Consider the following 20,035-nt stretch of genomic DNA (forward strand, 5'->3'; position numbering starts at 1 on the left):
CAGGAACCAGGGGAGGCATGGGTGAAAATAAATTCTGATGCAGCAGTTCAACAAGACAAGGAGAAAGCAGGATGGGGGTTGGTGGCAAGGGACTGGCAGAAGGAAGTAGTGGGAGCTTGGGCAGTGCCGGGCTCAAGTTGTTCAACCCCAAAGATGGAGGAAGCTTTAGCATTAAGAGCAGCAATGCTGGTGGCCAAACAACAAGGGTGGAGGAGGGTGGAGTTCGAATCTGATTGTAAGTATGTTATTGATAGGATAAATAGTGAAGAAGATGATGTAGAGATTGCAACTGTGCTTTCAGATATTAAAAGGCTGAAGCTCAGTTGTTATGAATGTTGCTTTTCCTTCACTAGAAGGGAGAGCAACTCTGTTAGTCACCATATAGCAAAGTTTGCTATAAATTTGGAAAAAACAGCTGAATGGAAGTTTGACTTCCCAGCGTGGTTGCTTGATTTGGTTCAGGCAGATTGTAGGAGCAGTTGCTCCAAAGATTGTACTCTGGTTTAGTTTAATGAATGATGAGTTGCCGTTTTGATAAAAAAAAAAAAAAATGGATATATCTCCTTCACATTTAACAGGTTGCACCTTGGTTGCAGATAATGAAGCTAACTGTCAATGAATATCTCAGAAAATCATGTTAAAACTCGCAAGTAAAACACTAAAGATGCTTTTTTTTTTCTTGTAATTTATACTTGTTATTTCATGAAGAGTTGAAATTTACTTGCAGGCCAGTTTACTACTGAGTCTGAATATAGAGCTAGACCTGAAGTAAGTGCAACATTACTGAATAGAGTGTCATCTCCATATTTACAGGCGAAATTGTATATCAAAATTGACTGCTACCACTAGTAGTACTACTACTTCTGCAAAGCACCTCCTTATTCTTGCAATTGTAGACCTCTCTAGTATTCACTACGATGCTGCTGAGTTTACAGGGCTCTGCATTTTCCAGCATCTGAACTACCATTTTCATTGAGGGTCTTAACACTGGAGTTCTTGAGGTGCAGTGAATTGCAATTTTCAGTACCTTGACAGCATCTTCTCTCAGAGCCTCTGAAATGCTCTTGTCCACCAACTCAATTGTCCTGTGTTCGCTTCTCAGTTTGATGTAAATCCAAGAAACTATGTCCTTATTGTCCCCAAACTCTGGTTCTACTGGTTTCTTTCCAGTTACCAATTCCATTAAAACCACCCCGAAGCTGTATACATCACTTTTCTCGTTAACGCTGCAGGCATAGGCATATTCTGCAACCAGAAAAATAAATGTAGATAAGGTAGTATTCTGTAACTTGCGATCATGCAATGTCCATCATGGTTGATTACGAGGACATCACAATCGTAAATTAGGTACATAATATGTAAGCTGAAAGCTAAAAGTTATCTGTTAGCACTGAGCATCCAAAGCAATTAACAACTGAAAAGTGATGTTAAGTCACCAACCTGGGGCAATATAGCCCGGTGTCCCTGCAATGACGTGTGTTGACTCCCTAGCATTAGGTTCATTGGCCTGCAATATCTTGGCTAGTCCAAAATCTGCTATCTTAGGCTTGAGATCAGCATCCAACAAAATGTTGCTGGACTTTACATCTCGGTGTATGATTTGTCTATCACAGCCATGATGCAGATATTCCAGTCCCTTGGCAGCCCCAAGCGCGATTTCATATCTTGCCATCCAATCCATCTTGATCCTCTGGCCTGTGTGCAACCTATCCCACAAGCTCCCATTAGGCAGGTATTCATAGACCAGCAAATTTGAGTCCTCAGTTGTGATGCTACAGTACAGTTTCACCACATTTACATGCCTCGCGGAGCTTAAAGTGGCAACCTCAGCATCGTATTCCTTTGATCTGCCCTTGCCCTTGCCCTTTGCCAGGATTGCTGAGGTGCTCCGGCAACTATTTCTGGAAACGGAATCTTGATTCCATATGTGCTTCACAGCCAACTGCATTCCACAGTGTAGGACGACTTTATAAACATTACCAGAGCCACCTTTGCCAACTAAATTTTCGTGCTTAAGGGCCTTCAGAATTTGCTCTTCACTGAAGCTTAATACATAGAACAGCTTCATATCCCAAGAATCAGATCGCTTTACTGGAATTTCCCCATTTTTGTGTCTAAACCTCAAAAATAGACAGCATGTTAGTGTCACAATCAAGACACAAGCAATGGCTATGAAGCAATATATCACTGTTTTAATCTTCCCGGACAAGCCTGAATCTGATGAACATAACCTGAAACTTCTAATGCTTTCACTGCAGAGGCCAGAGTTTCCATCAAAGCTACCATTAAAAGCATCTATTGATAAAGAATCTGGGATGTGCCCAACCAACCTATTGTTTGACAAATCAAGAAGGTTTAGAGGTAGTGATGTAAAGCTCAGAGGAATCTCACCAACGAATTGGTTGTTCGAGAGATTTAGGAAGTTCAAGCTTGGAAGGGAACCGAGGCTTGCTGGAATATTCCCAGAAAATGAATTGTGTGCCAGATTTATGTCATTGAGAGAAGCACAGGAACCCAATGAATCTGGAACAACACCAGAAAATGAGTTAAATTCCAAATGAAGATAACTCAATTTCTTCAAGTTGCCTATTGTTGCTGGAATTTCTTCAGACAACTTATTTGAGGCGATATCAATCTTAACCAATGAAGCAGCTTCCGATATTCTCTGAGGTAGTTCACCAGAGAACTGATTGTTGGCCAGGAGCAACTGTGCTAGAGACTTGGCATCACCGATACTTGGTGCAACAGGTCCCTCAAATTGATTCAAGTTGAGATCAATTATAGTTACCTTTGGCAGACCCCAAATTCCACTAGGAACTTCGCCTGAAAGTGAATTGTTGCATACACGTAAACGAGTTAAAGATGGACAATTACCATAAGAAGCTGGTATTCCACCAGTGAATCCGTTCTGAAGCATCAAAAGCTTAGACAATTTGCCCCCCTTGCACATATCAGGTGGTATCGGACCGGTCAGAAAATTACCAGAAACATCAATGTAGAGCAACTCTGACCATGATCCGATCTTCTCAGGAAGAGGTCCCGTTAACTTGTTAGTGTAAAGTGAGAATTGGGTGAGGAACTTTAACTCTCCAAATTCTTGAGGAACCTCACCTGACAACTGATTCTCAAAAAGTTGTAAAGATGCCAGTTGTGTTAAGGATCTTAGCTCTGAAAGATCGCCCTCGATATAGTTGGTTGAAACATCAAATTCTACAAGGTTAGTGAGATTTCCAAATCCCACTGGAATCTTTCCCGTGAGTCCATTAGTGTACAGCTCAAGTTGGTTAAGCTTGCTTAGTCTGGTAATCCCATTTGGGATGCTACCGACCAAGTTATTGTAGGATAGCTCAAGATTTTCGAGCAGCGTGAGATTCCCAATACCATCTGGAATTTGACCCTCAATGCTACAATTTGAGAGGTAAAGCCAATACAACTTCTCCAGTTTTAGCAGTTCCAAAGGGAATGGACTCCTATCAAAATCATTGTCACCTAGGCTCAAAAAACCAAGACTGGTAAGATTTGCTAATGAGCTCCAAGGAAAAGAACCCGAAAATCCACTGTGGTTTAAGTTCAAGAGCTCCAATTTGGTTAAAGATGACAAATCAGGGACCTTTCCAGAAAAGTAGTTCATGCCTAAATCCAAATGCTGCAAGCTAGTGCAATTAGACAAGTGATCACTGATGCTTCCATACAAAAAGTTCGATCCCAGAGATATTTTCTCGAGTGATTCGAGGGAGCATATTAGATCAAAAGAAACAGGCCCTGACAAATTTTGCAAAGAAAGATTGATTTCTGTTACCTTGTGGTTGGAGTCACAAGTCACGCCAGTGAAGTTGCATGCTGAATTTTGCCGGGTCCATGTATCAAAAACAGGTGAATCTGCACTCCGGAGAGTTGATTTCAGCTGCATAAGTACTCCAACGTCATCACTCTGGGATTTGGAGATCAGGAAAAGGAAAAGGGCGCAAATCAAGTAAACATTTGAAGAAAACCAGCGCCGGAAAATGGAACATTCGGCCATCACGGCAGCTGGTAAACATTCACCAAGGAGGACTTCTGGTGACTGATATGTTTGCCAGAGAATGTGGAAATAAGACTCCTAAGAGACGTAACTGCACTGCTTGCATGTAGCAGCACAGCAAGGTTGGCTGGAAATTAATTGATGTGAGAAAGTCTTGAGTCAGCTTTCACACAGTCCCATACCGACGTGTGCACAAAATCTTTTGTTGACCCGAAATTTGGCTCACCGAATTAAGATTAATCAGTTCAATCACTCAATGTCAAGAGTGTCCAAAAAAAAATGAAAAAGGTAAATCTAGTTGGTTTTGGCCATTGAGAAGAGAATTTAGCATAGTACAGAACGTAAGACAGAGGAGGGCGTGCATAATGATCTTTCACTTCCAATTTTCACATTGGCTGGCGGTTCTCCACAGATTTATTTGTTGTTGCACTCAGTTTCCAGGATGCTCCCCCTACACTCTCTTTGCTCAATTCTTGTCTTCTACTTGCGTATGCTAAATAGGCGTTGTTAATCAACCAACTGATACTACTCAACAACCGCAAGGTGACAAGAGAAGAAGTTTCACTTGATATGTTTATTAGTTACTGATTATGCTATCTACAGCAAAGAACATGAAAGAACCTAATTTAGACGGTCGTTTGTACTTCCTACATGAATGGATTAACAAGGGCTTCATTAGCAGAAGGTTCCTTCATGTTCTTCTTATCTGTCAAAAAAAAGAACAGAAAAGAAAGACGAGGCGCGACTCCATTTTGATTTTTCAGTGAAGTAGATACGATGAACTAGTTGAAGCATTATCTTCACCATTCAATGTGCTACTGTATCTCAAATTCTTTAGACCCTGCTCATGTTCTTTAAATTATCGGACGAGGACCCTTTATCAATGCATTAAGATTTTAGGGGAGCTGTGCAACTGTACATCAACCATCAGTAAGTCGCACAAAAAAATTGAATTGGGAAAATCATTCAATGATTTACTGCCACATTTGAAGAAAGAAATGATTGCCATTTTATTGTTGACGGATGCATTGAAAGAGAGATAAAGGACTAGAAAAGCTATAGTTTGACTCAGATTGACATTGATGCCTGGTTTTGTTTGATTCCACGACTAAAAATTGTGGGCTTGTTAGTTGTTACCGGGAAGGAAATAGGAATAATGTCATCATCAGGGGAGGGGGGTCGCTGAAAAATTGAGAGAAAGGACAAACAAAAGTGGAAATGTCGGGCCGTCGACTAGCGAAAATATGAAGCACAGCTCGGATGCTAAGGACTAACGGCCGCCTACTTTGACTCTCTCTGTCTCTCGCCGTTGCAGCTGCCACTTTCTGCCACTTATTTGCGTACCCACACGGCTCTAAAGTCAAAAGAAAAAAAAGAAAAAGAAGTAGAAATCAAAGGAAAATGAAAGAAGAAACACGAGAGAAATGATCCTAAGTTGGCTACGGAAATTCCCATCACCAGGACAAGGGGTCGGTGGAAAAGTTGTGTATTTGGTTGATAATTAATTGAGAATGAACCAAAGAATTTTATGCTAGTATAAGTTGACTGAGATGGTAAGAAATAATTATTGCCTGACTACTAAAGATAGTGCATTCAAAGATATATGAAATCACGGCCGGCGTGAGAATTATATTTGGTGGACAAACTATAAGAAGAGCATTTATGGTTTGGAAGCAAACTGTAAGAACATTTATTGTTTCAGAAACATGTCCTAACTCGTGATGATAATCAAAATCGAATCAATTCAAACTTTTTATTAAAAGAAAAGAATTTTATGTACAATCATTAAAAAAAGAAAAAGAAAAAAAGTCAATTGAGTAAATTGCATATGTTTAGATTTGGAGGAAATTCGAGATTCTAAACATGGCCCGGAAGCAAGTTAAACCGCAACCAGAAGGAGGAGATCATAACTATTCGATTTATTGACGCACAATGACATGCTTTTCTAGAAATCATGAATTACGGGCATATCTTCCTTTCTTGAAAAAGTTGGATGGTAGTTTATTAGCAGTTTCCGTCCACAAGAAAAGAAAGGTGCAAATGTAATTGGGCATAATGATGGGGTCCGTCAGGGGAATTCTGTTAGGCTCAACTATAGCTCGTGGAAATAGAAAGACGAATGTGACAATACTAGCCGCTCTGGCAAAACCTTTTCCCTCCTTGTTTCTTTTTCCCTTGTTACAGTATGATGATGAATGCCTTTCTTTGAATCGGAATTTTCAAAGAGAAGACAGGAAAGATGCACGAACCTCCGCAGCAGGGAAGCGACCTTATCATTTCCTACCCCGATCGTCTCATTGACTCTTAAGATTTTGAAGAGGACATCGTAGAATATATGCCGTGAAATGGCACCTTCGAATTGACTTTTGCGTTTCCGCCTACTCTCAATTGTTTTAGATTTTATAAAATTTGATTATAAAAAATTAATTATAGAAAATAATTAGAATTAACAAAAAATTACCCTTTAGATAATTTTAAATTTTAGTTTTATTAGTCATTAAAAAATCTATAATAAAAATATAAAAACAATCAACAATACCACAAAACTTGATTATTCAAAGTCAAAATTTATAATCAATTAATATTAGGATGCAAACGAGCCGAACTCGAGTCGAGTTTTGGCTAATCGAGCCAAGCTCGAGTTAATTTTGTGAAGCTCAAACTCGAGCTCGAGCTCGACGAGCTCAAAATATCAAGCTCGAGCTCAAGCTTAAAAAATAAAAAAATAATTATTATTATTTTATTTTTAAAAAATAAAAAATAATTATTTATTTTTAAAAATGAATAAAACAATAATTTTTTTAACAAATAATAAAATATTAGGGATATATATGTAATTTTACTATTAAAATAAAAAATATATATATATATATAATTGAGCTCGCGAGCCAACGAGCTTAATATTTTTGAGCTCGAACTCGAGCTCGAGATCGACTTAATTAGTTCGAACTCGACTCGTACTCGATATTGACGAGCTCGTATTCGAGCCGCTTGCGATCGGCTCGCGAGCGGCTTGATTCGCGAAACACCCCTAGTTAATATAATCAACCGAGAACAAACCCGTAGTAAAAAAGATGAAGCACAATTGCTTTCTTTTTTTTTTTTTCAGGGCAACGTCCAATAGTGAGACTCCTCATTTGCTATTGCATGTACAATAATTCACAATACACGTCCATGATTCATTGATATGTAACCTAATCTAAAAGGGAAAACAAAACTGTGATTTCTTAATAATCTCCAATGAAATTTTTTTTTTGTTTTGGGCTGCCGACGGTAAAAGAAGATGACGTATCCCACCTTGGATCCTCCAACCTTAGATCTATGAAACCACCTTTTTGATCCTAAACCACCGTGGATCTTTCGCCTGTACGTCTGTGAAACAAGAAAAGAAAACTAGGTCCAACGGGCAGTTCTTCCCTACGCCCCACCAAGGTCCAATTAGGAGTTTGTTTGTGGGCTTCTTCCATACCAATGCCCGGCTTGCTCAAACATGGGCCTTGGAACACTATTGTCTTTTGCTAAAAAATTGAAACCACCTTTTTAAAATTCTTCCCTGTTATCACTAGGGTCAAGACTCTGATATTTTCCACTTATAATTTATTCTTTCATGCCAAGATTGAAATCCTAATATCTCTCACTTGTACTATAACTTCTTTCGTATCATCCAACCTATTCCTTCCCTTGTATGTAGAAATTTTTTTACATAATATAAGTGGAAGGGTTCGAATTCGAAATTTCTCGTTTACACTCATTTTTTCCCTAATCACCCAACCCATCCCTCTCCTACGTACATAACTTAAATTGCTATGGTTTTGCATTTGGTAAAAATTTTCAACCTCATAAATTTTATGGAGTGCTCCAATTAAGTTGGGTTGCCATTGCTAAAAAGTAGTTATCGAGTGTAAAACTTTACTAAAAAATAGGGATCATATAATAACATTAATGTCATTTTTATTTTTTAGGATCAACCAAGAAGGGAAAAAAGTTAAACCAATCAAAAACCAACATAGACAAATGTTTCTGAGCCACAAGGAATAGATGTGTGAAGATAAAGGCTTGGAAAATTCAATTCCACAAAAATTTAAAAAAGGAAAAAAGGAAAATTTCCAAAATTCGACGTCCGTTGTATGCATCCATCCATCCGACGTTGTTTTTCTGGTTTAAATGCAGTCACTCATAATCGCTAAATGAAACTTTCATACGAACTTAGACACACAAGGTAGCAAAAGCCAGTCCAACGCGAAGATGCAGCCTGCTGTGGAAGCCAGGCAACGTATTGCCAGACTATCAGCTCATCTTAATCCCACTAATTCCCAGGTCTGTTTTATCTTCAAAGATAGATCCCTTTATTTCTGTTGACTGTTGATGATTATTCATTGATGCTCAGCAGCAGTTGTTAACTTGTGCATGTACTCCATTTTATGCTAGTTTTCCTGGATCTGATTCTTTTACTCGAATTCTGAAAAAACCATTTTCTTGCAAATTGTGCTTCAGTGGCTAAATGCGCACTTTACTTGTTTACTGCATGGGATGAGCTGATATTTTGTGTTTTGTATCTACTGAAAGATGGAGGCAAATACCATGTTGGAGCGGGTGGACTGCAGAGCAAAAGGTGGTTCTCCTGGATTCAAAGTGGCAATATTAGGTGCAGCTGGAGGGATTGGCCAACCGCTTGCAATGTTAATGAAGATGAATCCATTAGTCTCAGTTCTTCATCTCTATGATGTTGTCAATTGCCCTGGTGTCACGGCTGATATTAGCCACATGGACACTGGTGCTGTGGTACGTAACTTCCATGTATTACGTCATGAAAATTGTCCCTTGGCTTTAGAAGTTTAAAGAACAGTCTGTTATTTGGGTTGTAGGTGAGGGGCTTTCTTGGGCAACAGGAGCTTGAGGCTGCTCTAACAGGAATGGAGCTCATTATTATACCTGCCGGTGTTCCCAGGAAGCCTGGAATGACCAGGGATGATCTCTTCAATATTAATGCTGGAATTGTGAAGACCCTGTGTGAAGGAATTGCAAAGTGCTGCCCCAATGCAATTGTGAACTTGATCAGCAATCCCGTGAACTCTACTGTCCCAATTGCTGCAGAAGTTTTCAAGAGGGCAGGCACTTATGATCCAAAGAAGCTTTTGGGAGTTACCATGCTTGATGTCGTCAGAGCTAATACTTTTGTGGTATCTATCTTCAGAAATTTACTATCTACTAATACCTCATTATTCATTGTTCAAGTGCTTGAACTCCTTGTCCATTTACTTTGCCTTTCAACGGTTTGCTTAAGTTAGGCTAATCATTCTTCAGCATATAAAATTATTAAGAGGTCTGTATTTGTTCAATTCTATTTGTGCCTAATGTTTATGTACTCAGTAAAATTTAAGGGGTTGCATATTTCTAAATATCTTATGCATGTTGTTCTGCAATTTTGATATTGCTGACGGATTTACTGCTCCTGTGAACATTATTACAGGCTGAAGTTTTGGGACTTGATCCTAGGGAAGTTGATGTTCCTGTTGTTGGTGGTCATGCTGGAGTAACAATTCTGCCTCTTCTTTCACAGGTTAGATATCAAACAATGCTCTATTTTAAACAGCAGAGAATTTTGTGTGGGACTAAAACTAGATTGAACAAGAAGCCACATTCGATGACATCCTGCAGGTTAAGCCTCCGTGCTCATTTACACCAGATGAAACTGAATACCTGACAAAACGCATTCAAGATGGTGGAACAGAAGTTGTTCAGGTATAGAAATCACCTTTCACTAGAGGCATGGATTATATACTCTTGGACTGAATAACAAGACATTGATTGTGAATGTCCTTCTGCAGGCAAAGGCTGGGGCTGGCTCTGCAACTTTATCAATGGTTCGTTTTGAACTTATGCTGAAGTAACTAACAATTGAAATTAGTCCAAGAATGATTCTTGGATCTGTAGCATATTGAATCACTCACACAAAGACTTTGTTAACAGGCGTACGCTGCAGTCAAATATGCAGATGCATGCCTGCGTGGGCTTAGGGGTGATGCTGGCGTCGTAGAATGTGCTTTTGTAGCTTCTCAGGTGTTTATCCATACCTCTGTTCTGTACAGTATCTCCTCACATTTTCAGTCAGTTCCTCACACATCCCCTACCACTATCCCATAGGTCACGGAACTCCCTTTCTTTGCTACAAAGGTACGACTTGGTCGTACCGGAGCTGAAGAGGTCTATCAAATAGGACCCTTGAATGAGTATGAGAGGTATGATGCAATTCCTCTTTCAGTCATGGCATATGGTAGAAGAGTTGACACGTCAGATAATTCTAGTTATTTGCTGCTACTTCTTACAGGGTTGGACTGGAGAAAGCAAAGAAAGAGTTAGCAGCGAGCATCCAAAAAGGGATTTCCTTCATAAAGAAATGAACAGTGAGCTTCATGACTACATTGAAATTGCTTGTAAAGCAGAGCACGCTTGGGTCATGGAAAGATATTCTGGAACCTAGTAGTTAGAGAGTCCTCGCGTTTTAACATTTGCTGGATAGGAAGTTAAGCGAGACAAGTGGAAGTCCTTTATGAAAGAACTTCATTCAGAAAAAGGAAAATTAACTTCATTCAGAAAGAACTTTATGAATATGTTTAGCAGCCAACATCATCTGCAGATCAGAAAAAGCTATGTAAAGTAAAAGTACTGCAGATGTTTGCCTTAATATATGAAGTAAAATCATAATCCGCTTTCAGCTCAAGATTTTTTTATTTTTTTTTTCAATCATGTGTGGAGTTTCCCGTATAAGCATTCTGTCGGAAAACTATTCTGGATTTTGGTAGTATAAATTCTGTCAACGGGAGAACAAAATGAAGTCATAGGAGTAGGTAGGTAAGGCAAAAAATCCAATGACAGATGAAAGATTACACCAGAGCAGCACATGAAATAGTTAAAGGAAATATCTTGATCATATTCACAAACTTTACACTATCAAGCCCTTTTGTTCTTCTTTAATGAGCTTTTACAGTATCTAATAGCCCTCAGGCAATGGTCTTCATTACTATTACGACCAAAGCCTCAGTACAGGAAAAAAATAAAAAAAGGAGAAAACTGAAGAAAAAGAGAAAAATTTCTTCTTTACACTCTCTCGATAAACTAGACACCTTAAACTCACAGGCTGAAAGGATTTTGAGGTGGGTGAACAACAGGAGTATTTGACATGGTCGTGTTGCCCATGAGCACATTTGGTGCCACAGCATCCTCCACAATAACTGGATTAACCTGCATAACTTTCTCTGGTACAATCTTGTCGCCATCCACCTTGGCCAACACTTCAAAATGCATTCTTACTGTCTCAGGTTTTGTCCTCCAGGCTGGAATATCTTCCCAATTTAACTGCTGATCTCCTTCTTTTAGTTTCTTCTCTACTCCAAAACCTATCTTGACAAATGTCTGAGCTGATATATCTGCCTTCAACAACTTAAAAGAACCCTTTTTATTTGCTTTGGGACCCAGTACAGAGGAGAGCAGCGACTCGAAGCCAAGCAAGTTTGGGTTTGACCCATTGATGGATGCAACAGGCCACAATGTAGAGAAATGATTAGGAGTAAGAAGGGCAGTAGCTTCTCCTTCCATATCAACTGTGGAGACAGCATCCACAACTTTCACTTTTGATGCTGATGATAGTTCCACAAGGCCAGGTGCAAGCCGCTTAAGCTTAAGCTTGTTAGTGGTAGAAGGTGTTGATGAGGTTGGGGATGTCAGCGATGTTGCACCAACTATGCGAAGGGAGAGCAGGGGGCTACCCTGAGTGCGAGAAGCATAACGTAGGCGTTCCGCAAGAGTTAGAAGACCTGAGGCAAAACTGTTACTTGTCCTATTTAAGGGAAGTGGAAGCTCAATTGGGTGACGCAGGCTGACAGATCTAGCACCCTTAACAGTGACCACAGCACCATCTGCCAATATCACTTTCTTCAGAACACCAGCATCGACATCATGCTGCATATCATCACCACAAGCAAATTAATCACATATGAAGCCAGATTAAACATAACAAGCAGCATAAACTGAAGATACACACAATCATTCTTAATGATGGTAATGGATAATTGAACAAAAAGCAAAATGAAAACACATCGGTAATGTTTGTATAACACGTTTATGTGTATACAACACTATGAATTCATGAAACAAGTGATCTGAAAAAGATCAACCTAACAACTTCGAAGATGCTTCTCTACCACAATACAAATTCTAAATAGTTGAGGTAGTATGATACTCTGAAAGCAACAGATCCATAATAGGAAAGTTCTGTTTGTGCAGTAACATCATAGATACATAAACAGTCAAAACAAATGATATCAAGTAATGCTCGACCCAATACTTGGAGAGTTTTTATGCTCCAAAATAAGCAGCAGAGACCACTATTAAAGTGCAAAACATAGATTACTAATACACGTGTAATGTGCATAAGTAATGCTTCTAGGTTATAAAATAAATCTATTTTAGAAAATAAGCACTTTAGGCAACTCCTAAGAGACAAAAGAGGCAGAAAATGTCTTTAAAAGATGCATCCATCCTCTCAGTCTAAACAACAAAGAAAATTACCATAACCTTTTGTGTTCTTTAAAAATAAGCTATCCCAAAAAACAGTTAAAACTTAAAGACAAGTACAGGAGATTTTTCTCTTTAACTTCTGATTATCATAAAAGCAAACCATTCAACAAATGAGACTAACATTTCCAGATAATTAAAATCAAGCCACAAAGGAAATGAAACAAACACACGCCAGGCAATACATTAGAAACAGGTGCAGCTTCAACTTACCGGCAGTGAAATCCTCATGTCCTTGGCATCCTGAATCCAAATTTCCATGGGGCCTGCCAACTGAAATGGAGCCAAGACTGGCATCTGATCATCCAACTTCTGCCTCTCCACCAAGCCATTTTTCACAGCATGATCAGCTCGAAATATAGGTAAATCTACATAATCCCAGTTGTTTACATCCTCCAAAAGCTTAAAAGGAAGAACTTTATTATCAACCTCAATGTCAAATTCATAAGCCACAGATCTACCCACTTGTGCGTCCCTTAAATCGAACCCGGATATCGTAAAATCCTCAGCTTGAAATCCTAATCCCTTCACAATCGCATCCCTCAAATCCTAATCAGATAAACATTAAATCAAAATTAGAAACCAAATACTTAACGTACTTCTAATGTTACATTTCAGGAACAAAAGAGTCGGAAGAAAAAAATTACCAAAATTTTACCACAGCAAAACTCCAAAATTTTCCCTTTTCCCCCTTTTATTACCCGCCCCCCTCCCTTTTCCCCCAAACAAAAAAAACCCTTTTCTACCAAAAATAAAACAGGGGCATAGCATCTCTGGAACAAGAGAGGTGAATGTAGACCAGGTTTTCTACCCAAAAAAAAATTGAGAGAGAATGATAAATTATACTCCTTTAGTATCTTCTCATCCAGCTAATTTTCAGCTAACATCAAAGAAATCAATAATGCGAATTAAAGAGCATATTATAGGGGAATCAACCGTAAGTCAACAGATAAAAATTTAGCTGAAAAGACTAATTCTCATCGGAAGTATCTTCTAGGGCCTATAATCTTAGCCAAATTGAAGATACTCAAAAATAAATAAATAAAGGCCATAAATCAGCATAGGAAACATAAAAATAAAATCTTTTTCTTTCCTTTTTTTTCTAATGAACATAAAACTTACAGATATGGCTTTAGGGTAAGGAGGGTTGATGTCCTGGGTGGCGATCAAAGCCGCAGACAATGAAAATTGAATTGCGATCAAAGCCAAAGAAAGCCCAAGAATCCTCATTGATGGCAGCCGCAAACTCAAAGCCATTGCAAAAAATTACTTGGAAGCGCTGTTTGTTTGGTAAAGGATAAAACAGTTGTTTGGTTGATGCTGGAAGTATACGTCTCCTCTATTTGGTTGGGAATTTGGGGGTAAATTAGGTGAAAGTCTGGGTTTTAACTTTTAAGCTGTAGCTGGTGGAGGAGGAATGAGGGACGGAGGAGTACTTTACTTGTGTTTGCGGTGGGAATTTGTGGAGAGGACGATCGATGACGTGGAGGGTTTTAGCCAATGGGAGGGAGGGGAATGATGCGGCTGCTTTTATACTATTGGAAAGATGACGTGGACGTTTGCTGTGATGGACTCTTCTTTTTTTTTTTTCTTTTTAATTTTTGAGAAGGCCAGTCTTGTCCGCGTTTGCAGCAAAAATTTGAGGAGCGTACGGAATTGTCGTCCGCAGCAGGGCAAAAGCGACGTCGTGTGGAGATGTTTTACGGACACAACAATAGTTTTGGCTTTGGCGTCGCCCGGACTCGAACCGGAGACCTTCAGTGTGTTAGACTGACGTGATAACCAACTACACCACGACACCAGATGCTATGGTCGATAACATCATCTTTTTAAATTCACAAAAACGTAATTGCTATTACGTTATATATTAATGGACCGTCGACAGGACAGACCAAAACATTAAGAGAAATTTGTCAAATTGGTCCCTCATATTTGCAAAAAAAATTTTTTAGTCCCTAATATTTAAAATTAACCATAATAGTCCCTTAGATATAAAAAAGTCTGCCCAATTGGTCCCAAAAGTCATTTTCACTCATTTTTCCGGCCAAAAAGCACACACCTCTCTTACATGTCTATAATTTCAAGGGTAAATATGAAAACACACTTTGTTTTCTCTTAAGAAACACAACCACCACCAAATGCATAAATATAAACCGGATTAAACAAGAAAACTTTTAACTTCTTTATTCTTCAATATTATGTCGACAATAATGCCGGTGATAAAGGTGCAAAAATTATATTGCTTTTATCTTATATGTTTCATTTTCTCTTTAGGCTGTAGTTGAACTCTTGTTCAACACAGTTTGCAAAATGGACATCCAAAAAACAAGCAAAGTAGCCCAAAGTTTTTCCCGAACTCTTCTTTCTTGCTTAGTTTCTAATCAATTGATAGCTTTTAATAAGTTAGATATTATTGACACTGATCTACTACATATTGGATGATCATACCACTTAAAATAGCAACCAACAAGATTCACTAAAAGTGCAAGAACACTACATATTAAGAATTGATTTTCATTCCATATTAACAACCAATTTTTTCAAGCAACTAAAATGAAATATGCTCAAACTTACTCCACAGTTTGGGCAACCATAGAATCTCTTTTTCAGATTTGCATTTTTCCAAGAAGTCATAATCATGGACTCTTTGCTACAATGATATCAATCATTGTTTACTTCCAATGTATTTTTCAATGAGTGAGTTTTTTAGATGCCTTGTCTTGCTTTTCTTCTACTACTTGTAGGTGACTGAAATTTTCTTCTTTAGTTTGGGGTTTGGTGGCTTACAATTAGGGTTTTGGTACACTACAAGAAATTTGACCTTTTGTGACAATAGAAAGTCATCACTAAAAATTAGAAAGTCGTCATTATATGAGTATAGTGACAACTTTTTCCATTGTCACATCGTTGTCACAAATTCTATGTCACAAATGGGTATGTGTGACAACCTCTACAAAGTCGTCACTAAATATTATTATTTAATGACGAAGACTAAGTCGTCACCAAAGAATAGTATTCTGTGACGAAATTTCTTGTCACTGTTTCCAAAATTTTTTTGTCATAAAAGATAGCAGAAGTCGTCACAAATTTGAACGTGCACAGTGACGACTTGAACTTGTCACTCTCACTCCTAGTATTCTGTGACAAGAATAATCGTCACTCAGTGAACTTACAACTTTGTCTACCAGAGCTGCAATTCTATTGCATTTTCAACAACCATAGCAGAAAATTGTGGCTCAACTAATGCAAAAAACGATAGTAATTAATGTACAATAAACCCTCAAATATATATATATGGTTATAAACATCTCTAAATTCATCACAACACACATTAACCAAAATGGGTTCCAAAGCCCACATTAGTTCAAGTACTAACAGCCATTATCCATCCAAACAATAGAGTACTAAATTCACATCAGTTCAACTAGTAACAGCCATTACGCATCCAAAAAAACAAAGTACTCTTTCCAAACAAAAACATAGACTAAAGCAGCAATTTGTGTCAAACTGAAGTCATCTTCATGAGCATATCCAAAAGCCAACCTTTTTCATCTCCTGAAGAGCATTTAATAGCATTGTACTGCATTGAAAGAAAAGTATCATATGCATTAGAATCGATTTTAGTCAAAAAAATATGCCATTACAAGCATACACTATTGAATTTGAATGAATAGTCATACTGAACAAAAATCCAATTAAGTCAATATGATAAGCTCCCACCAACATCACGTACAATGTCACACCACAGGACCATACATCCGCAATCTAGAAAATAGACAGCAATTACAAAATGAATGAAGACCTTCTTGAGACAAAACTATTTAATGAGCAGAAAGTAGGCAGCAGTGCCTGCCTATTAAGCAGGAAGAAATGAACTGAACAAGCATAACCACTAGCACAAAGTTTACAAGATGCTTGAGACAAGGGCCATATTGCTGATTTAGAAGAAACAGTACTACTACTTTTGACTATGTTTGGATGCAAGTTGGGGATACTAGTCGATCTAGTAATACCATATCACAGCAAAAGGGAGGAAATTCCATTATACTATCACAGTAAAGAGTTAACTAGAAGAGGAAACTAATGCTCAGAGGGAGAGAATCTTCGTAAATTCTTCAAGAATTTTGATGATACAGACCTTGCCATCATATTCCTTCCTTGACAGGACCTCAGGTGCAATATATGCTGGTGTTCCAACTGCCGATTTGGGTTGTGAGTGCAACAAACCGGACTGCAAGTAAATGCCAGAAACCAACAAAATTTCAAATTATCCACAGAAAAAAATATGAAGTCAATTGAATCACAATTTTTTTTAATTCCAAATGCAAAGATTTGTAACCTTAGAATAACCAAAATCACATATTTTAAGACGTGGTGTTGGACTCCCATCCAAAAGTGTGTTTTCCAGCTTCAAGTCCCTGTGACAGATTTCCTGCATTGAGAGAACAATGAGATAATAATAAGAGGACTCAAAAAGAATAAATAGTTCTAATATCTCACCATTGAATGACAGTAACTAACACCAGATATTAGCTGCTGGAAGAAAAAGCGAGCCTGCGTTTTAACAATAAGAAAGTCCCATAAGTATCTCTCTATAAAATCAATGCCAAAAGAAAATGAGATCAAGGCAAACGAAATATATTTTGCATGTGTTTACACCTCATCTTCATTGAATCCACCAGCACTACAATGCTGAGGCGATCCAAGGACTACAACCTAAGATTAGTGTTTGGTCAAATGGAGAGGCCAGAGATGGATCAGGTGCTGCAAATTCAGCCATGAAAGAAACAACATTAGTTTACGCTGCATTGCCACCTTTGTTCCAGACTTTGCACGAGCACACCAGTATGTTGCCTCCGGCTTGGATGGGCAGTCTACCTAGGCCTAGTGCAGGCAAGGCTATAACAAACCAGCCAGAGAATTAGATATCAGGACAGTTGCTTGTTATAGTGCAGTTTCTTAGGTGGAGATTTTCCAACAAAAAGCTTCTAGACAGTTACTCATTTCATTGTTCTTGTTAGAAGAATTTACTTGTTATTCTAGTACATATTTGACAAAAAATTTTATCACTGCTGGATTGTAGAAGAATGGTCATCCATGTCTGATTAAGTTCATTTTGTGATTTCAATTTATGTTTTTCAGCATTCCTACAAAAAAAATTTTTGTAAAATTACCTTAGGAATCTAGCACACCAATAACTTACTATGGAAGACCTTGTTCTTGAAATTTTAATTGAAATAAAAGAAAGAATTTTAAGTCCCAGGTTAGCAGGACCACTGAAGATGAAGTCTACAACTTTAGATACCTGCTTTCAGGTTTTATTAATGAAGGAATTTCAGGTGCTTAAATATCACTTCTTGTCTAACATGGATTTGGGAAGTACAGTGCTAGAGATGGTAGAGTAATTTCAGTGGCTAAAGGAAGGCAAGATAGCGTGAGTTTCCTTTTATTTGCTTCAACATAAGACACATGGGTTAACCTGCCACCTCCCCACTGTCGCCCATTTTTGTTGTATGTCTACATTTCCTTTTGTGTGCATCAGCCTATGCCTGAGGGACGAGTGATTTGCAGCTAGGAGGTTAAATCAGTAAAGTTTTAAGTCAGACAAGAAAGCTGAAAATGCAAATAATGTATGAAAAGATTTGGAGAAATTAGCTTAACTATTTATGAAACGAACTTGGATGTCATACCATAGAAAGTTATAGACAGAAGTCTCAGTAGGAACAAGATTAAACAAGCCAAAGAACAAAAAATTACCTTATGAATCACGTAAGGTAATCCTTTATCAGAGAAACATCTTGCAAACATGTCAAAATGGAAAACCATGACAGCAAAGTAAACAAAACAACACCAGATTTTGAAGATAGCAAAATTAGCCACAATATATATCTACAAAAGGGTAGACAAATTTTCATAGCTTAGATAGAACACAATACAAAACATCAAAGCATAAATAAACAAAAGAATTGGAATATGAAGTACAGCAAATTAGCACTTTTGTGTAGATTTCAGTAAACTATAACCTTTAGGCCATAAAGAAGTCATCTTTTCCTTTAGAGATAACACGATTGTAGAAGGACTAAACTTGCTTGGTCCAATGTCACTGCCATCAGCAAGCCTGAATTTCATCTCAACCAAATCTTCCACAGCCATTGAACAACCTCAGCACATTAAACCAACCTCAAGTTTCTCGAGTCCACAAACTCAAATCATCTCCAACTCCACAAAAGGATGAAAAACAACAATCTTTCTTGCTTTTACCGAAAAACCAAATCAAAACTGAAGCGTTCACCCCTTTAAAAACTCAAATTTTAGATTTCATAAAAAGCCAAAATGGGCTAGCTCGTTTTTTATTCTTTTCAATTAGAAATAGCACTTCCAAAGAGACATGAGAAATTTGACCAAATTTTGCCAAAACCCAAATCAAGATTCACAGGACTCTACCCAAAAGTCGCTAACAAAGAACCAATTCATGAAAATCCAACAAATCTATAAAACCAGAACAAAAAGGGATTCAAGAACCTAAAAACTAAATCGGACAAGAAACAGAGAAGGTGCAACTAGCCATAGCCATGAACATCCCTACCATGCAATGCAAAATTAGACACAAATATTGAAATTACCTCAAACTATGCCTTCAATCCCTAATTTCCCGTTTTCCCCAAGCTTCAAGCTCTAAACTTCAGCTTTCACCCAAATTCTCAAGCCCTAATTTCTAATTTCTTGCCACCAAGCCAATGTATCAAGCTCTGAATTAGGGATGTTGGTGGTGCGAGCTCAACAAAGTAACCCAAATTGAAAGTGCTTGCACTAATTGTTTATGGAAGACAATTGAAAACTCTGGTTCATGGATGGATTTGGTAGTGCGAGCTTGATACAGAGTAGTACATTCGGTGAAGTGAGGAGGATAAAGAGAGGGGGAGAAGATGTCTGAAATTTTGGCCAAGTGTTTTGGACATAGAGTGCATACTACTGAAGCAACGATGTCGTTTCCTTAAAATTCTTTCACCGCGCCATGCCTCTTGAATTTTTCAATTTGCCGCTCTTAGTTCTGAATATATAAATAACACGCCTTCTTCTTATTTAGATGCAAAAAATTCACGCTTTCTTCGTTCTTTCTCCTATCTCTCTATTTTTTCTTTTTCTCAACTTTATGTTATGTAATTAGTTTTTCTATTTTCTTTTACTCTCAGGTTGCATTAAAATAATAGAATATGATAATTTAGTGTGTTTGGGCAAAATTTTTTAGCATTTTTAACTAATATAGGACTCTTTCTAATTTATTATATAATAAAATAGTACAAAAACTAAAAATGTTGTTAGAAATATATTTATGATTCGAAAAAAAATAAACATTCTTTTAATCCAACTCTTTTCGGTACTCATATTTTGGTGCTATCAATTATGTATGACTTATAGTCTAACAAAATCTGACGATTG

At 37.8% G+C, this 20,035-nt stretch overlaps 4 protein-coding genes, 1 long non-coding RNA gene and 1 other non-coding gene across 7 annotated transcripts; 1 reads left to right on the forward strand and 5 right to left on the reverse strand.

Annotated features, from left to right (window-relative positions):
- Positions 1-732: 732 nt before the first annotated feature.
- LOC113764145 (receptor-like protein kinase 7) lies at positions 733-4,113 on the reverse strand. 2 transcript variants are annotated; one of them, XM_027308213.1, is made up of 3 exons: positions 3,800-4,113; positions 1,441-3,646; positions 733-1,245 (listed from the first exon to the last, which is right to left on the reverse strand). In XM_027308213.1, exons 1-3 carry the CDS (start codon positions 4,019-4,021, stop codon positions 827-829), a joined length of 2,847 nt encoding a protein of 948 aa, XP_027164014.1. In that variant the 5' UTR covers positions 4,022-4,113; the 3' UTR covers positions 733-826. The 2 variants fall into 2 exon arrangements, with proteins under 2 accessions (XP_027164014.1, XP_027164013.1); XM_027308212.1 differs by having other exon boundaries at positions 1,441-4,113.
- A 4,076-nt stretch (positions 4,114-8,189) lies between these two features.
- On the forward strand, positions 8,190-10,742 carry LOC113761479 (malate dehydrogenase, glyoxysomal). The gene is made up of 9 exons (XM_027304481.1): positions 8,190-8,338; positions 8,588-8,803; positions 8,887-9,201; positions 9,492-9,581; positions 9,680-9,763; positions 9,850-9,885; positions 9,992-10,081; positions 10,166-10,260; positions 10,350-10,742. Exons 1-9 carry the CDS (start codon positions 8,267-8,269, stop codon positions 10,420-10,422), a joined length of 1,071 nt encoding a protein of 356 aa, XP_027160282.1. The 5' UTR covers positions 8,190-8,266; the 3' UTR covers positions 10,423-10,742.
- Positions 10,743-10,923: 181 nt separating this feature from the next.
- On the reverse strand, positions 10,924-14,034 carry LOC113761478. The gene is made up of 3 exons (XM_027304480.1): positions 13,718-14,034; positions 12,809-13,144; positions 10,924-11,980 (listed from the first exon to the last, which is right to left on the reverse strand). Exons 1-3 carry the CDS (start codon positions 13,850-13,852, stop codon positions 11,153-11,155), a joined length of 1,299 nt encoding a protein of 432 aa, XP_027160281.1. The 5' UTR covers positions 13,853-14,034; the 3' UTR covers positions 10,924-11,152.
- Positions 14,035-14,322: 288 nt separating this feature from the next.
- TRNAV-AAC lies at positions 14,323-14,396 on the reverse strand. The gene has a single exon. It is a non-coding gene; the product is annotated as a tRNA-Val (tRNA).
- Positions 14,397-15,926: 1,530 nt separating this feature from the next.
- On the reverse strand, positions 15,927-16,390 carry LOC113763449. Its single transcript, XR_003467349.1, has 2 exons — positions 16,276-16,390; positions 15,927-16,175 (listed from the first exon to the last, which is right to left on the reverse strand). It is a non-coding gene; the product is annotated as an uncharacterized LOC113763449 (long non-coding RNA).
- Positions 16,391-16,438: 48 nt separating this feature from the next.
- LOC113759228 (serine/threonine-protein kinase SAPK3-like) lies at positions 16,439-18,748 on the reverse strand. The gene is made up of 6 exons (XM_027301797.1): positions 18,619-18,748; positions 17,439-17,494; positions 17,255-17,311; positions 17,096-17,149; positions 16,935-17,027; positions 16,439-16,826 (listed from the first exon to the last, which is right to left on the reverse strand). The coding sequence occupies exons 1-6, from the start codon at positions 18,746-18,748 to the stop codon at positions 16,683-16,685; spliced, it is 534 nt and encodes a 177-aa protein (XP_027157598.1). The 3' UTR covers positions 16,439-16,682.
- Between the last annotated feature and the right edge of the window lie 1,287 nt (positions 18,749-20,035).

The sequence above is a fragment of the Coffea eugenioides genome, chromosome 2 (assembly GCF_003713205.1).
Source record: "Coffea eugenioides isolate CCC68of chromosome 2, Ceug_1.0, whole genome shotgun sequence".
Taxonomy (NCBI): Eukaryota; Viridiplantae; Streptophyta; class Magnoliopsida; order Gentianales; family Rubiaceae; genus Coffea; species Coffea eugenioides.

Bases quoted from the DNA above. Each gene is read 5' to 3' on its own strand.
- LOC113761479 (XM_027304481.1), top strand. From the start codon at position 8,267: ATGCAGCCTGCTGTGGAAGCCAGGCAACGTATTGCCAGACTATCAGCT. The intron at 8,339-8,587 runs GTCTGTTTTATC...ATCTACTGAAAG, and splicing joins TTAATCCCACTAATTCCCAG to ATGGAGGCAAATACCATGTT. The intron at 9,764-9,849 runs GTATAGAAATCA...GTCCTTCTGCAG, and splicing joins GTGGAACAGAAGTTGTTCAG to GCAAAGGCTGGGGCTGGCTC.
- LOC113761478 (XM_027304480.1), bottom strand. From the start codon at position 13,852: ATGGCTTTGAGTTTGCGGCTGCCATCAATGAGGATTCTTGGGCTTTCT. The intron at 13,145-13,717 runs GTAAGTTTTATG...TTATCTGATTAG, and splicing joins CTTACCCTAAAGCCATATCT to GATTTGAGGGATGCGATTGT. The intron at 11,981-12,808 runs GTAAGTTGAAGC...GATGATATGCAG, and splicing joins ACATGAGGATTTCACTGCCG to CATGATGTCGATGCTGGTGT.
- LOC113764145 (XM_027308212.1), bottom strand. From the start codon at position 4,021: ATGGCCGAATGTTCCATTTTCCGGCGCTGGTTTTCTTCAAATGTTTAC. The intron at 1,246-1,440 runs GTTGGTGACTTA...TTCTGGTTGCAG, and splicing joins ACCGGGCTATATTGCCCCAG to AATATGCCTATGCCTGCAGC.
- LOC113759228 (XM_027301797.1), bottom strand. From the start codon at position 18,748: ATGGCTGTGGAAGATTTGGTTGAGATGAAATTCAGGCTTGCTGATGGC. The intron at 17,495-18,618 runs GTTATAGTTTAC...GGTTTGTTATAG, and splicing joins GACTTCTTTATGGCCTAAAG to CCTTGCCTGCACTAGGCCTA. The intron at 17,028-17,095 runs GTGAGATATTAG...CTCTCAATGCAG, and splicing joins TTAGTTACTGTCATTCAATG to GAAATCTGTCACAGGGACTT.